This window comes from Eretmochelys imbricata, chromosome 17, assembly GCF_965152235.1.
Source record: "Eretmochelys imbricata isolate rEreImb1 chromosome 17, rEreImb1.hap1, whole genome shotgun sequence".
NCBI classification, from domain to species: domain Eukaryota; kingdom Metazoa; phylum Chordata; order Testudines; family Cheloniidae; genus Eretmochelys; species Eretmochelys imbricata.
In genome coordinates, this window is record NC_135588.1 from 17,926,171 (window position 1) to 17,938,673 (window position 12,503).

Consider the following 12,503-nt stretch of genomic DNA (forward strand, 5'->3'; position numbering starts at 1 on the left):
GCAATTGGCACTTAAACCTATTTACAGCTTGGGGCAGAAGACCTGTCAGGTACTGGCAGCAGGGGAATGCCCCACTTTCTGAAATTCCCTCCAGCTGAGAACTTCCACAGCAAAGTTCACACATATTTACTTTTCTACATTACAGATTGTGTTAACTATACTTTGAAGGGGTGGGGAAGAAAACAACTTCCTCTACTGCAAAGCATGGTAAATGCCACTCCTTGGATGTCAATTTCCATCTCTATTCTAGATGACTGCTTATCTCCAAAGTGAGCCGGATCCGTGGATCCTATTATTTATAGTAAGGAAAATTTTCAGGTAAGCACAGATTTTTCCCATTCTTCTTTGAGCTAAAGTCTTCAGAACCATTACAAGAGGATTTTCATAGTAGTGTGCCCCAAGCATGGGAAGCAGGATTATCCTTTAAATATGGACATCCAAAAGGAAGTAGAATATCTTCTCCATCCCTGCCTGGGCACAAAGGCATGGAGAAGACCCTCTGCCAAAAGAAAGTAAGTGGTACTGGATAAATTTAGATGACCTATAGGCAGAATTTGGTTAACTTATGGCCATCCAAGACATCTCAATAGGGGAGACATGACTACTCTGCCATGAGATTTTTCAGAGCTCCTAAGGACTGGTCTTGAATATTTAACCAGAATATTTCTTGAATTTACGTAGGGAATTAATGCCTACCTGTCTTAATTCAAAGTAGAGTACTGGGGCCCATTAGTGAGGGCTCACAACTTCAAATTAAAACAAAACAAAAAGCTTAACTGATTGGAGATAGTAGCTATTGGGAGGCCTGTTCTAATGCATAGGAAGAATGACAATACTTCCCACAAGAGTTTAATCTGTGTAGCACTCTAAGGAGCAGAATGAGATTCCCAGGTTGTGCTTTAGGGCCTGAAAATGGTTGGAATTTGGTTCATGCCCTATGGAAGTGTTTAATGATGTGATCTGTACAAAATTGTGTGTTTCTTGAACATGCTGAGAATTTATATTACAGAGACTTGACCACAACAAAGCCCTCCTGGAGAACTCCAGGCTATGTTTCACTGGTTTTACGTTACAGTTAAAACTATGGACTTTACACGAGACAGTTGAATAAGTTATATCATTTGACTGCTTTTTGGGGGTTCATGAGAATAATATTAACTTCATCCAAGAATTAATTTTAAAACCTATCTGATCCTGGTTTGAAGATTTGACTCACAATAGAAGACCTCTGTGAGAAAAAGACATCAAAAGATCCAATTCTAGGTTAACCTAGTCTGAGTACCATAACCACTTTGGCCAGAAAGGCAAAGAGTATTGCCACTGCTCGCTCATTCCTATCTTTTGTACTGTCTGGGAAGCGGTGAAAAAGGTGGGCAGACATAGCAGGGACTTCTGCCAGTTTTGATATGTGTCATTCACTGCCTTACATCCTAGGTCCTGACATTGCAGGACATTTTATTTACTGTTTCCAGAAGACAAAAGAGGTTGATCATAAGCCTACCAAACTGACTTGTGAGGGAATGAGATATTTCTGGGTGTAGGAGCCACACTACTAACCTGACTTTTGCAATGTAAGTCTTGGTCTTCATCTCCCCATTGGTGGGCACTTCATACAGAGAGAGGAAACTTTGCTCCACACAGGAAAAAAGGATTTCTCTCTGGGATAGGACTGATTGTGTTCTACTCAGTTATTATGAAAATCTTATCAGACATGTTGATTGACTCAACCAGAACAGGTCTGCTATCCAGGGAAGAAGATAGCAGAACAGGTCTGCTATCCAAATGAATCATTACATTCCAGCTGGTGGACGCTATGCTCTTTTTCTGGCACCATTCCCTGAACTAAATTAGGAAAATCCCTAAAACAAACCAGCTGCGGGAGCAGAAAATATACCATCAGAGCTACTTCTCTGACAGCGAATGAAAGAGGATGAGGTGTGGAAGGCGATACGCAGGATTACTGGATAATACATACTCTAGACCATTAAAGCATGCCTATGTCGGAGATCAGAATTCCCAAAAGGCTCCAGTAAGATTTAGATTTTTCTTTCAGAGATACCACTTGTTTTATATTAGGGCAATCATCTTCTGTTAACATTCTTCTGAGATAAAACCTTGTGTACTTGATTCATCTTCCACCCAGGCCAATGACTGACTTCCCTAGTACCATGTGTCTGTGTTTGTCCTGAATCCATGATATTTCAGGTTTCAGAGTAGCAGCGGTGTTAGTCTGTATTCGCAAAAAGAAAAGGAGTACTTGTGGCACCTTAGAGACTAACCAATTTATTTGAGCATAAGCTTTCGTGAGCTACAGCTCACTTCATCAGATGCATAAAAGTGGAAAATGCAGTGAGGATATTTTTATACACACAGACCATGAAAAAAATGGGTGTTTATCACTTCAGAAGGTTTTCTCTTTCCCCACCCCACTCTCCTGCTGGTAATAGCCTATCTAACGTGATCACTCTCAGTGATGCCATTTTTCCTCATCTCTGCTTGCTTTAAACATAAAACTGCTATCAACGGAGGAAAAATATTACCGTCTGACTCTCACAGGCATTCAAAGTAAGGATAAAGTGGCAGATTTCCTGTTATGCAAATCTTATCTTATATTTGATTTAGAAAAGAGTAACTAATACGATAGGCAATGCTATTTAAAACAAGATTAATCTAATCTTTAAAAGACACCTTGAAGTCTGGCACCCTTGGTCATTCCCAGCAGAGGTTTATAGAATATATTTTAAGATTCCAAATCACTGATGTATGACAAAGACTAAATCTATTTATTATCTGAAACAATATATTTGAAAAAACGAAACAGTTCTGAGTTTACTTATCGGACTACAGTTTTTTGTGAAGATTTCCACAGAATCTAATGCAAGGACTCCCCCATATCTTAAAATTCCCCAAGCAGATTTCCAGTAGTCCCAGTTACAAGTTCAGGGCTGAGAATAAAATAGTAATACTTTGCATGAACGACTGCAGAATCAGGTTTTATTGACTTCAATGGGAACAAATAAGTAAGTGTTTGCAGGACTAGGCCTTACTGCTCTTTCTAAAGTATATCTAATTACTCTGAAACAGTAGAAACATTTTCATTAACAGCGGTCTACTACCTCACTTTACATTTAGAGATTTATTTCAGCATACCTTTTTCATTTCATTTTCTAGATTTTCCTCTTCTTGACCTTCAGATAGCCTCCTTCTCAACTCTGCTATTTCCCTTTCAACATTTTCCCGGTATTGGCCCCACTGAGCTCGCTCTTGCTCCAGCCTGTGATGAAACTGGAGCTCATAGTCACGAACAGTTTCTACGAAGCAATGTTACAGAAACTTTCATTATCAGTGTAAGTTATAAAGTGTAAGACAACAAATTATGCAGTTTCTAAGGAAGTCTTTATCTTACATTCAGAATTTAGAATGTTTGTGCAAAGCTTGCTGTTTGCATTGTGCAATCCTTTCAATTCTATGTGACATTCAAGGCTATATCTTTTTCATTTTTTGTCTTCTCCCTGTTCCCCAGTACCTGTATTATAGATACAACCCTTCTGGCTGAGGACTGTCTGAAACTCCACTTACAGGACTGGCCAAAAGCATCACTATGGAGTGATTCAAATGATTCTCTCCCCCCCACAGAGGCTGAGCACACTGTCTTTGCAGTATTGCAACCTCATGAAGAGCAGGGAGATCTAGAAATAAGCTACATCTTGTACATGTATCTTGAGATATGTTACATTATAGACTTGACTTTGTCCTCAGAGCGTGTTAGATTCCATTCCCGGAAATGTTTACAGGGACACAAAAACATGAATCAACAGAACTTCTGAATCTTTGCAGATCATACAGGATTCTGCTAGTGAAAGAAAAAAAATCAGTAAAACTACAGAATTTTTACCACTATTTAAACAGGTCTACAGGCAACTTCCTATCATCCTAAAATTTAATATAGAATTCAGGATTTTGTTTTTGGCTTTTTGTTTTTGTTTTTAAATAAAATAAGTAAACTGTCCGTATTTTAAAAGGATCTCTATTCTGAGAAAAAAAAGAGTCCGACAATGATCTTCTAAAACAAAATTATCACGTAAAGAAAAATTTTACAAGATATATCTATTTTAAAATAACTAACTATTTAAGGGCCTCTAAACTGGGCACAAGCAATCCAAGACAGCAACGGTAGTATTTAGTTTGCCCTCTGATATGCTATATGCTTCTGTAGTTTGCATTGGAGACCTGTCATACCTTTTAGTTGATCACATTGAACAAAGAACTAACCACAACTGCAATGAAAGAAAAGGAGTCCTTGTGGCACCTTAGAGACTAACCAATTTATTTGAGCATGAGCTTTCGTGAGCTACAGCTCACTTCATCAGATGCATACCGTGGAAACTGCAGCAGACTTTATATATACACAGAGAATATGAAACAATACCTCCTCCCACCCCACTGTCCTGCTGGTAATAGCTTATCTAAAGTGAGCAACAGGTTAGGCCATTTCCAGCACAAATCCAGGTTTTCTCACCCTCCACCCCCCCACACAAATTCACTCTCCTGCTGGTGATAGCCCATCCAAAGTGACAACTTTTTACACAATGTGCATGATAATGAAGTTAGGCCATTTCCTGCACAAATCCAGGTTCTCTCACTCCCTCACCCCCCTCCAAAAACCCACCCCCATACACACACAGACTCACTCTCCTGCTGGTAATAGCTCATCCAAACTGACCACTCTCCAAGTTTAAAACCAAGTTAAACCAGAACATCTGGGGGGGGGGGGGGGGGAAACAAGAGGAAATAGGCTACCTTGCATAATGACTTAGCTACTCCCAGTCTCTATTTAAGCCTAAATTAATAGTATCCAATTTGCAAATGAATTCCAATTCAGCAGTTTCTCGCTGGAGTCTGGATTTGAAGTTTCTTTGTTTTAAGATAGCGACCTTCATGTCTGTGATTGCGTGACCAGAGAGATTGAAGTGTTCTCCAACTGGCAAGACAGTCCTTGCCTACAGACAGCCCCGCAACCTGAAGCAAATACTCACCAACAACCACATACCACACAACAGAACCACTAACCCAGGAACTTATCCTTGCAACAAAGCCCGTTGCCAATTGTGCCCACATATCTATTCAGGGGACACCATCACAGGGCCTAATAACATCAGCCACACTATCAGAGGCTCGTTCACCTGCACATCCACCAATGTGATTTATGCCATCATGTGCCAGCAATGCCCCTCCGCCATGTACATTGGCCAAACTGGACAGTCTCTACGTAAAAGAATAAATGGACACAAATCAGATGTCAAGAATTATAACATTCATAAACCAGTCGGAGAACACTTCAATCTCTCTGGTCACGCAATCACAGACATGAAGGTCGCTATCTTAAAACAAAGAAACTTCAAATCCAGACTCCAGCGAGAAACTGCTGAATTGGAATTCATTTGCAAATTGGATACTATTAATTTAGGCTTAAATAGAGACTGGGAGTGGCTAAGTCATTATGCAAGGTAGCCTATTTCCTCTTGTTTTTTCCTTCCGCCCCCCCCCCCCATGTTCTGGTTTAACTTGGTTTTAAACTTGGAGAGTGGTCAGTTTGGATGAGCTATTACCAGCAGGAGAGTGAGTCTGTGTGTGTATGGGGGTGGGTTTTTGGAGGGGGGTGAGGGAGTGAGAGAACCTGGATTTGTGCAGGAAATGGCCTAACTTCATTATCATGCACATTGTGTAAAAAGTTGTCACTTTGGATGGGCTATCACCAGCAGGAGAGTGAATTTGTGTGGGGAGGTGGAGGGTGAGAAAACCTGGATTTGTGCTGGAAATGGCCTAACCTGTTGCTCACTTTAGATAAGCTATTACCAGCAGGACAGTGGGGTGGGAGGAGGTATTGTTTCATATTCTCTGTGTATATATAAAGTCTGCTGCAGTTTCCACGGTATGCATCTGATGAAGTGAGCTGTAGCTCACGAAAGCTCATGCTCAAATAAATTGGTTAGTCTCTAAGGTGCCACAAGGACTCCTTTTCTTTTTGCGAATACAGACTAACACGGCTGTTACTCTGAAAACTGCAATGAACTGCACCTTGCCAAGAAAGCTACCAGTAACTCAACAGATCCAAGGGAACTAAAATTTAGTCTCTATTAACATCACTAATTTAAATAGCCTCCTATATTCATGCCAAGAGTCACATTGCTTAAAATATGCTATTTCTATTTTGATTTACAAAATCTACCCACAGCAATCTAAACACTATGCAAATAACCAAAATTCCCTTAAATAAAAGGAACAACAAAAATTACTTCCACATCCCCAGAACACAGAAAAGACTAAACCTTCTCAGGTAACTCTGCTTGTCTATTTAGACTGTAAATTATTCAAAGCAGGTAATATCTGTATGTATGGCACCTAACACAATGGAGCCTTGATCTTGGTTGGGATTCTAGGGTCTTCTATAATAGTCTAGTTCAGTGTTCTCAACCTTTCCAGACTATTGTGCCCCTTTCGAGAGTCTGATTTGTCTTGAGTACCCCAAGTTTCACCTCACTTAAAAACTACTTGCTTACAAAATCAGACATAAAAGTACAGTTTGACACTTGAGCCTGTGTTTCACTTGTGAGCCCTGTCTAAACCCCAAGCCCCACTCCCCAAGGCTGAAGCACGTAACTTAGCTTCTCAGGGCCCATTGTGGTGTGGGGCCCCAGGCAACTGCCCTGCTTGCTACCCCCTAATACCGGTCCTGCATTTGCAACACACCTAAACCCGCTGCAACCCCCAAGTTGAGAAATACTCATCTAGATGAGATGGGTACCCCTGGAATATCTCTGCATACTTTCAGGGGTAACTGTACCCCTGGTTGAGAACCACTGGTCTAGTTCTGTTATTTGTGTATTAACAAGCCAAATTATGTTTACTTGCCAACTGTGACAAGGTGTATCGATCCTCTCTGCTCCCTATAGCAGGCATCGGAGCCCTGACACTCTCTGCTCAGGGAAAGTCCACTCAGACCACGCTACCAACAAGACAGTCCTCCACAGGCCTGCAGGAAATACTGATCAATCAAGAGCCAGCAGTCCAGTTAAGAAGGCTTGCCTACTTGTCATCAGTGGCAGAACTGGGGAAGACTGGAAGAGAGGAAAAGCTTCTCAGTGTTAACCCAGGAGGTCAGGGCCTTGCCTTCAAGTGCTACAACAAAGTGCTTGCATGTGAGGTTTTCTTTCTTTAATTAAAGGCACAGACAGCCAAATCCTTTGTTTGTTATTTCACTGTTGAAAGATTATGCCAAGCTTACTGCATGGGTACCCTGGTCTAGGCAGGCAGCCACAACGTTCAGACTAAAGTAGTGAATGCCTACTGCACCAGACTGAGCCTACGAGGCGGGGTTGCAGAGCAGCCCAACCTGCCACACCAAAATACATGAAAAGCTGTATTCTCTAGAGTAAATATGTAACGAGGCAGGTTTCTGCAATACCTATAACCAACAGGTGAGACTCAGACTACTGTGATTACTTTGTGTACTCCTAGCAAAAATAGTTATCACAATAGCGGTTATGTCCTAAATTACTGTGTGTATATTCCTCCTTACAGGTAGTTGCTATCAAGAGTAAATCAGTGAGTGTGCAGCACGCTAGAATGTGATCTATATGAACTACTCTATATTGTTGCAGGAGAAAAAAGAAAGTATGACGACATATTTAGACACAAGACATGGGAAGAGCCAATGTGATGACAATGGAGGGACATTTAAATGTTTGGCAAAGTCACTTTGCATGCCAAAGCAGAGACTCAAGTCATCCTGAAGCTGCTGTCAGACTAACCAGGTTACATATACCACTACTTGTCTTTGTGAAGGAGGAATGGCTATAATCTCAGTCCCTGAAGAATGGTCTGTACCTGCTACGAATTTCCCAGTCCATATTGCAAGAGTTCATATTGCAGTATTAAGTGAAAAAAGAACCAAGCTGCCTTTGACAATGTTGGAATTGGTCAGCTAAAAACTGAAATCACCATTCTGCTTAATATAACTTCCAAGGCACAAACTGCACATTCTGTACAGCAGTGGTTCTCGGCCTTTCCAGACTACTGTTCTCCTTTCAGGACTCTGGGCACGCAAGACAAATCAAAGTTGCATGCCAAAGCAGAGAATCTACTCACTTACAAAAATCAGACATAAAAATATCACAGCACACTATTACTGAAAAATGCTTAATTTCTCATTTTTACCATAAAATTATAAAATAAATCAATTGGAATATACTGTACTTACATTTCAGTGTGATACTTGAGCCTCTGTTTCGCTTGTGAGCCTGGTCTGAAGCCCAAGTCTTACTGCTCAGGGCTGAAGCAAGTAACTTAGCTTCGAAGGGCCTCCTGTGGCCCCAGGCAACTGCCCTGCTTGCAACCCCCATAAATCTGTCCCACAACCCCCAGGTTGAGAAACACCCATCTAGATGAGTTGAGTAAACCCTGGAAGATGTCTGCCTACCCCCAGGGGTACATGTACCCCTGGCTGAGAACTACTGCTGTACAGCATCAAGCACAATAACATCACCTATTAAATATGGTACTTTACCTTGCTGTAACTGCAGTAGTTAGCTAGCTTCCTCTGACCTTACCTTTCATAATTGCTTGGAGTGAAGCGACTTCTTCTTGCCACTGCCTCTTCACCTCATCAATAGCTTCCTGCTTTGTATTCTCAGATACTGTAGCTATGGCTTTGATGTTCTCCATTTCAGCCTGGGCTTCCAATAGTTGTGTCCGCAGATGTCCTAGATCATCTTGTGCTGCTTGCAGTACTGCATTTTGCCTTTTCAGGTCCTCTGAAATCAAGTATTATTTCCATTTAATTTTGTAAATAAATTCAGTTTGAAGTGCAGCTCTATCTGCTACAACAGAAATTGATGCTTTAGTAATGGAAAACAAGAGAATCTGAAGTTTAAAACTTTACCCATGATAGCTAAAGAAAATCTTTCAGTAACATTCCAGAGTTCTCTGTTCCTCAAGTTCCTTTTTTATTTGTTTCTCATTCATGCAGTGTAGAGACTGAAGACACTACTACAAAGCAGACATCACCTATCAATCAATATGCCAATTAAGCTAATTGGACTTTTAACTACTTCACTGTCATGTAACTCACATTCTGGGAATACTTGCTGGGAAGTATACATACTGGGAATGAGCATGATCTGGAAGTCAGAGGACAGGACTGAAGTCAGGAAGATTGCTTGGTTCTGCTACCAACTTGCTTTGTAACCTTGGATATGTCACTTACATAAACTGAAATACAGAAGTTATCTGTAAAAGAGGGACACTACCTTACTGCCTCATGGGAGCTTTAGGAGATGCTTACACTTTGTATAGCACTTTGTGATCCTCTTATTATGGGCACTACAGAATTGCAAAGTATTATTACCTGGACCCCAATTATGCTTCAACTATGGAATCTACAGAAAAATTGACCCTTTATCACAAATGTGCTAAGAATCTAAGCTTACATTAAAAACACGCTTCTCATCCTTATAGTTACAAATATAACTTTCAACTATAACAGAGCATAAACAAATTATGTGTCATCTTCCAGACAGACAACCTGAAACAATAACTCTGCAAGATGTAAGCTATACCATTCATCTCATTGGAGGATTAAGTCTGAATCCTAAAGATAAGAATTTTTATGTCAAGCATTAACTGTTTCACTATGATAATTTTAGCAGAAGCGTGCAGCTAGTGTACTGATCCCACAATACCAAACTGCTTCCCGTGCTTCTCCAGTGCAAAAAGGCTCACCCTACCCAACTGCTAGAACTGACATTTCCCCTTCCCACTCCTGATACTTTCTATGATGCAGCTGAGGTGTTGTCAGTACAAAAAAAAATCTGGCATACTGAAAACTGCAGATGTTAAAAAAAAAAAAAGTATAAAATGAGCTGAATAGCAAAACAGACACAGAGGACTTCTTGCTTACATTATTTGTTTTCATACTTAATTCATAAAAACCTCAGATTTTATTTAAAGGAAGCTGTTGCAGAAACCTGCTATGCCAAACTGCCACAGCATCCAAGGAATTTGCCACAAAATGCTTCCTGTGTTCTGCAAAGTACAAGGCACCTTGACTATTACTATTATGACTTCCTTTCTCCAATAACGTTTGTGTAGTTATTTCCAGCTTTTATAGCAATATTTAGTTTATCAGACTTGTTTATAGTTCTACTGCCTTCAATCAATCCTTCTGTTTTTTCTTTCACACCTCATAATACTCTAGTCTCAACCCCTTCTCTATTTAAACAAAAACTCTTTAAATTACTAAATTCCTGACCTTGCATGCTTTATGGAAATGTCTTATGGAACTGTGTGTTTCACATAAAAAAAAAGCACAGTAAAAATATTTTTAAGTGCCCATTTTGTATTCCTAAATGTAATGTATACAACATTGTAGTCTGCTGCAAAAATATTTTCTTCAAGAGATACTGCAATGATGATAAGCTAATAAAACAAGTTAAATATCAGTTTACACTTTGGGCTTGTGTTCACTGAACATGACAATACAGCCTTAAGGAGTCATGTTAAGTGATGTGATGTTAAACATGGCTTTGTAGTCAGTGTAGAGAGGGACACCGAGTCACATTCATAGAGTTTAAGGCCAGACGGGACAATGAGATCATTTAGTCTGACCTCCTGTACATCATAGGCCACCATCACCTAAGTGAAGAAAATGCCAAGAGGAAAAGTGATTTCTAACTATTTTAGTTTGGAGAGGGAGGTTGCTGTTGCTGACCACAGTCCAGCAGTGTCTTGTCTTTAAATTTTCATTTCCCTTGTCCCAATAGCTAGAAAAACACTCTGTGCTCTGGTCTTCAGTATGTCAGCTGTACATGCGTATGAGAGCAGAAAAATAAGCAAGTTGTAGTTTTAATGCAATTTTTCTTGGCTTTACTTTCTTTTATATTTTTAGGACAAGAAAGCTGTTAGGATTAAAGGAGTTAGTAGATCAACCGTGCACTTAAATAGAAGATAGCTGCTTTTCTCCATTCTTCTACAGCAGGTACATGAGCTAGTGGGGTTCACATTTTCCTTAAAGAGTGTTATGAAAAATAAATACTTTTAGCTGTCAAATTCAAGCTATGTAAGTTTGGCTGCTTACATTACAATTAATCAGACCGATCAATCATTCAAGATTGAAAATACAATTATGTACTATGTAATAAGCTGACCACAACTGACAGAACACATGGAAAATGTCTCTCTAAGAGTTCCTGTTAGTTACTGGTCTAATAGGATGAAAACACTTTTACTCCAGTAGGTTTGTATTAACTTAGTGGTTTGCAAACTGTGGTCCGTGAAGCATTTAATGGTGGTCACTGGAAAGCTGGCAGGTCACATGGTGCTAGGCACCATCTTCCTGCTTCCAGCTACTGCTTCTACTGTAGTCAAGAGCCTAAATGCCTATAAAAATAGCTGGAAAGAAGAAGGAACCAGCCTGTCTCCACTAGTGGTCATTGCTGTAAAAGCAGAACAGTGGCAACGACCAGAGCCATCAGCAGAAGCTTAAAATCAAACAATTTCCTATGTTTCCTTCCATATAAGCAATTACTGTAATTGCCTCCAGGATATTACACAATTGTGAATTGGAGGGGGTGGTGTCCAGAAGATGCTATCACAATGTGGTCTATGCTATGTGAGTTTGAGAACCCCCACATTATTTTAAAAAGCAGAATACTGTGGAATTTTATGTGCATTTCAAGATGGATTTGCTGACTCCTATCAGTTTGTGTATATACTTTAAAGTCAAACAAATTACATCTTTCTTTCTTTCTTTTTCACCTTACGTTCACTCTCAGTTTCAAGATTTCTACATAAAAGGAGAACAGTTGTGTGATAATTACAGACAACAAAATCTTCATAAATTAGATTACAAAGAAAGGTGGCTGATACATTCTGAAACTTTAATTATGGAACCAGATAATTGTTAGGGTTTTTCTCTTTGCCTCTTTATATTGGCCTTTAAAAAAGTTTGGCAGGAAAACTCACATTTTCTGTTGGCTAATAAGAGACTTTAACAGTGTCTTACCACCTGTCAACCAGGATATCCCACCAACCGACTGCCAACGCAAGAAAATCTTTGCTTTTTAAACCCTACTTCTTTTAAAAAAAAAAAAAAAAAAAGTTAGCACTACTAAGATTGTTCTCTAACCAGGGACTATTCAAGGCTTAGCATAAAAATACGCTTTACATTGAATTCAGAGAACCTAGAACTTACCTTCCTTAGCCAAGTATAACTCTTTAAATTTTGCCCTCTTTTGATTAAATTCTTGCTCAAGCTGCTGCTTTGTACGCAGAAATTCTGCATTGACTTTTTCCAATTCTGCTAGCCGTTGCAGAAGAGCAGCTAGAACAAAAACGAAAAAGTAAGGTATGTCACTAACAATTAAGGAATCCCACACAATCACATGTTGCAACTTTAAGATTTAGGGTTTATTATTTTAAAATATATTTTTCACTCATTAGCTCAA

At 39.7% G+C, this 12,503-nt stretch overlaps 1 protein-coding gene across 4 annotated transcripts in view; it reads right to left on the minus strand.

Moving 5' to 3' along the window:
- Nucleotides 1-12,503, minus strand: part of RABEP1 (rabaptin, RAB GTPase binding effector protein 1) — a 79,532-nt gene that overhangs the window by 40,373 nt on the left and 26,656 nt on the right. For 3 of the 4 annotated variants that reach the window (XM_077836506.1, XM_077836504.1, XM_077836505.1), the window contains exons 2-4: nucleotides 12,251-12,379; nucleotides 8,610-8,813; nucleotides 3,151-3,311 (exon numbers count right to left, since the gene is read on the minus strand). In XM_077836506.1, coding sequence (XP_077692632.1) covers nucleotides 3,151-3,311; nucleotides 8,610-8,813; nucleotides 12,251-12,379 — 494 coding nt within the window. The remainder of the gene's footprint in view (nucleotides 1-3,150; nucleotides 3,312-8,609; nucleotides 8,814-12,250; nucleotides 12,380-12,503) is intronic. The other variant, XM_077836507.1, reaches the window with a different exon arrangement.